Raw genomic sequence first — 4,500 nt, 5'->3', positions numbered from 1 at the left:
CTTCCGTTTCTCTGGAGGACGTGTTCATGTTTGCAACTGGGCTGACATCAGTTCCCCCTTCTGGCTTGCAACCATCGCCTCAAATAGAGTTCCTGGATGACTCTCTGTTCCCAATGGCAAATACATGTTCAAACATGTTGAAGTTACCACTCCTCGAACCATACAGTGTGTTTAAGTCACAAATGGACTTTGGAATTCAAAATAGTCCAGGATTTGGCTTTTTTTAAGCCATATGACTAGATAACCCCTAGCTGGTGTCAATGGTGCACTTAAAGGTGCAGCTGGTTTTGTTAAAGCGGTTTTTATGTGAGCATGTTTTTTGCTCAGACACTTAACTGTTGTCTGTTTTTGTCTCTGAATGGGAAAAAAAATCAAGAGATTTTGTTTTCTATTTAAGAAAAGATTGCTCATTACTTTTTTTATTTTAATGAAGCTGTGGGTCAACATTTCAGACACTCTGTGTACATGTTCCACGATTACAATAAGAGATGTTCTCTAACCCTCCTGTTGTCCTTCTGGGTCAAATTAACCCAATCTGTACCCTTCCCCCCATCCTTCCCTCCACAAGCCTTTTTTCCTTTCCTTCCCTTCATCCTTACTACTTCTCCCTAATCTGTTCCTTCCACCTTTCTTTTTCCCCTCACTTCTTTCCACAACCCTTTTCCCTTCCTTCCTTCCTTCCTTTTGACCCAATCTGTTCCCTCCCTCCTTCTTTCATTCCTTCCTTCTTTCCACAATCCCTTTTCCCTCCCTTCCTTCTTGACCCAATCTGTTCCCTCCCTCTTTCCTCCCATCTTTCCCTTCCTCCTTCCTTTCAAACCGTTTTCCTTCCTTCCCTTCCTTTCTTGCCAATTGACCCAATCTGTTCCCTTCCTCCTTCTGTCTTGCCTTCCTTTTCCTCTTCCTTTTTTCCTCCAATCTTTCCCTTTGTCCTTCCTTCCTTTCTTCCCCCACCCAGGAGGACAACAGGAGGGTAAAAAAAAAAAAAGTTTTCTCATTGCTTTGCTTAATTTTAATGAAGCTGTGGGTCTCGATTTCAGACACTTTGTGTACATGTTCCACTATTACAATTACAGATTTTGTTCTAACAAAAAAAAAAGTTTGCTCATTCTTTGCTTTACTGTAATGAAGCTGTGGGTCTCTATTTGAGACACTTTGTGTACATGTTCCACCATTACAATAAACCTCTCTTCCATTCATAGCTGAGCAATTTCTTTTAGTTTCAGATACAGTTCAGTTGCAGACTGCCAGTTCCCTGGCTTCTGTAAATGATTGCTGTCCATGGATGAGTCCAGGTAATCCTGTATGTTAGTGTCCCCACATGGAGCTCTTGTGAGTCGAGCCTCGGGAAAGGCATCCAGTTCTGCCTCTTCAACTTTAAAACCACAGTCTCTGGAGCCAAACCTGTATCAAACAGAAGGACATAATTACATTCAATATTTAAGATAAAAGAAAACAAATACAAACATCAAATCTATCACCATAGTATTACCTGTGTGGTAAGTAGTAGAGCTCATTGGGCACTCCTCCTGGGCATGACGCTGTTCTCGAGGGGCGAATCCTGTGACTGTTCCACAATCTGACACACTCATCCAAGTCTTTCTGGAGAACATCGCCAAAGGAGTATCTCAGCAGACACTGATGCTCATGACTACCATTGAAGTATCCGGCATCCCTCAGGTCTGCAAATAGCTCCATCCAGAACTGAGACCTATAGAAATTGATTTGAAAAATATAATAAGTCATGGTTTATATGTTTGAATGAATGGATGAAATTAAATTTTACATGTAAATGGCTTAATGAGACCACTTACCTCCCCTTCCTGAAGATGGACCACCAAGACTCAATCCTTTGGTTGTTTGAGGATGAGCCATACATGTGGCTGGATGCTCCGGAGAAGTAGTCGTTGTGGTCGTGGCGTAAGGTGCACTGAATTGCGGCCATGGTCCCGTTCTCCGTGCCGCAATCGGTCCTCAGTCTCATGGGAGTGACACCAAGGTTACGCACACATGACAAAAAATAGTGAGCGATCACACTTGGGTCGTTGTTTGTCGGCCCACACTCTAGCCACAGCACTTTCCGTGAAAAGCCATCTATACACCCTGAAAGAGCCAAACCGAATGGCTTCAATTTATCATAGCCATCGGCGTGCCACACGTAGTTTGGTCCCATCGAGTGGTACGTTCTTCTGATGAACCGTCTGTGTGCTCTCCTCTCACAACCACGGGGATTGAGCACCCGCAGTAAACGCATCACTTGATCTCTCCTCACTCGCAGATCGTATTTTTGTTTAAGTACCTGCCACATGGTGCGGTAGCCGAACAGCTGTCCCGGTCCGCAAAGCTCCAGTCGGATGGCCCTTGTTACGGCGTTTGTGGAGGAGTAATGTTTACGGCGATACAAGCCGGCTGCATTCAGTTTACTCTTGAGAGACCTCAAACTGATTTGAACCCCATACAAACATGACATCATGTCAACAATGACAGTATATGCGTGTCCCTCATTAAAATATCTTCTGCACTGCTGCAGCATATCCTCTCCGTCGATCTGGTCCATGCCATTTAAAACATCTAAACACCGACCACACGAAAAACAAAACTGTGTTAACCGTCGCATATATCGTCCGCAAAAAGGGCAAAACACGGCTCGCTCGCACTCCATCTTGGTCAAAAACTAGATAGTCGGCTCATGTGCTTGCCTTTCGCTCATCTCAGGTCTCCGTTAGCTTCTCCATTGACGACTAGAACTCGTCATGACCGCTCCTCGTTCACTTCCGGGTCAACCCCGGGGTTGGTACATTCCCTTTCCGGTTGATGTTGGCCTTTTTGTAAATTTGTTTCTGCAGTTTGTCAAAGTGTTTGGTGTCTTGTAAATTTGTTTTCTGAAATGTAAATTTGTTTCAGATATTGTAAAAGTGTTTTGGTCTTTGTAAAAGTGTTATGTTATTTGTCATTTTGTTTTCTGAAATGTAAATTTGTTTTGCAATTTGTAAATTTGTTTTCTGAAATGTAATTTTGTTTTACAACTTGTAATTTTTTTTCTGAAATGTAATTTTGTTTTACAACTTGTATTTTGTTTTCTGAAATGTAAATTTGTTTTGCATCTTGTAAATTTGTTTTCTGAATTGTAATTTTGTTTTGCAACTTGTAAATGTGTTTTCTGAGATGTAATTTTGTTTTCTAAAATGTAAATTTGTTTTCTGAAATGTAATTTTGTTTTAAGACTTGTAGTTTTGTTTTCTGAAATGTAAATTTGTTTCAGAATTTGTAAAAGTGTTTTATGTTTTGTAATGTTGATTTGCACCTCCAGGCCACCGTACAAGCCAGTTGTGTACCTTGTCCATACAGGCTGCAGTGATCTTTGCTTCATCTCCAAAGTGTATCTTTAGAAGAGCTTTAGCCGTTTCAAATCCTCTTTCTGCAGTCATATGCAGGCAACTTTGCACAAGGTCTCTTGGACACCCCCTGGTGTATCTTTCCAGATAATGCAATCCCCTTTAGATGCACTTTTATCCTCCACACAGTGTCTGAATGCATGCATGAAAAGACTGAATTTCAAAGGATCACCATCAACAACTGGTATTTCTCTCGGTGGAAGTGGACTTGCTCTTTGTTGTTGTATTAACAGTTCAGATATTTCATTTTGTTTTTGCAAAATCTGAAAAGTCAAATCATTAGGCTGTGCATTTGAAATTTCCCTCATTACAGCAGGTAAGTGTTCAGGTTCCACAGGTGTAATCGATGCTTGCCTTACACCGGGAAGTTCAGTTTTTTCCCTTGCCCTTTCAAAATAACATTCCATTCCATCTTGTTCTGAAAATGCTCTCAACACTGCTAGTTCAGCATCTGAAGCTTCAATCTCCATTTCTATTTGCATTTTCTCCATTTTTTGCGTAGCAACTCTGCCTCCATTTCCATTGCATGTTTCCTTTCCATTGCTGATGCACGTGCCAGAAGGGAGGCTCTCTTGGCTTCAGCTTTCAGAGTCATAATAGATGATATGCTTGATCTTGAACTCCTGCGGCTGTTAGTTGAGTAATGTGATCCAACATTTGACAAACTATCCTTGGGTTTTATTTCTGCGTTACCCGGATTGTCAACACTTTCAACCATTTTGTCAGTAACACATGCTTGATATTTTGCAACACTCTGCGAAAATTCATTCACACTGAAAAGTTTTGCTTTGAACCAAACCTCATGATTTTCCTTTTCTGCAGGCAACAACTCAAGCAATTCGTTATGAACATCGTTACAGTTTTTTACGATGTTTACACACTAAAATAAAAATTTCCACACAATTTGCACAACATTACACACAATGTCAATGTCTGCTTCACTCTTTTTGCAAAACATTACACGCAGTGATTTGTAAAACTTTACACACATTTCGACACCTTAGACACAGATAAGGATTGTGAGGTTATTACTTCCTTGTCATTACAAAGCCCCGGATTGCCAATGACCACACTAATGAACGAATTGGATAATCACATCCACCAG

The 4,500-nt window shown here is 41.0% G+C and overlaps 1 protein-coding gene across 1 annotated transcript; it reads right to left on the bottom strand.

Moving 5' to 3' along the window:
* Window positions 1-227: 227 nt before the first annotated feature.
* On the bottom strand, window positions 228-3,625 carry LOC311487618 (uncharacterized protein). Its single transcript, XM_084543970.1, has 3 exons — window positions 1,815-3,625; window positions 1,493-1,711; window positions 228-1,404 (listed from the first exon to the last, which is right to left on the bottom strand). The coding sequence occupies exons 1-3, from the start codon at window positions 2,660-2,662 to the stop codon at window positions 1,197-1,199; spliced, it is 1,275 nt and encodes a 424-aa protein (XP_084400096.1). The 5' UTR covers window positions 2,663-3,625; the 3' UTR covers window positions 228-1,196.
* Window positions 3,626-4,500: the final 875 nt, after the last annotated feature.

This window comes from Chelon labrosus, assembly GCF_963514085.1.
Source record: "Chelon labrosus genome assembly, chromosome: 4".
NCBI classification, from domain to species: Eukaryota; Metazoa; Chordata; class Actinopteri; order Mugiliformes; family Mugilidae; genus Chelon; species Chelon labrosus.
This window is presented reverse-complemented; position numbering and strand designations above follow the sequence as displayed.

What these genes read in the sequence shown, in the direction of transcription:
- LOC311487618 (XM_084543970.1), bottom strand. Translation starts at nt 2,662, where the DNA reads ATGGAGTGCGAGCGAGCCGTGTTTTGCCCTTTTTGCGGACGATATATG. An exon ending in TCCATCTTCAGGAAGGGGAG is followed by an intron (nt 1,712 to 1,814) that starts GTAAGTGGTCTC and finishes CAATTTCTATAG; the next exon opens with GTCTCAGTTCTGGATGGAGC. An exon ending in CTCTACTACTTACCACACAG is followed by an intron (nt 1,405 to 1,492) that starts GTAATACTATGG and finishes TGTTTGATACAG; the next exon opens with GTTTGGCTCCAGAGACTGTG.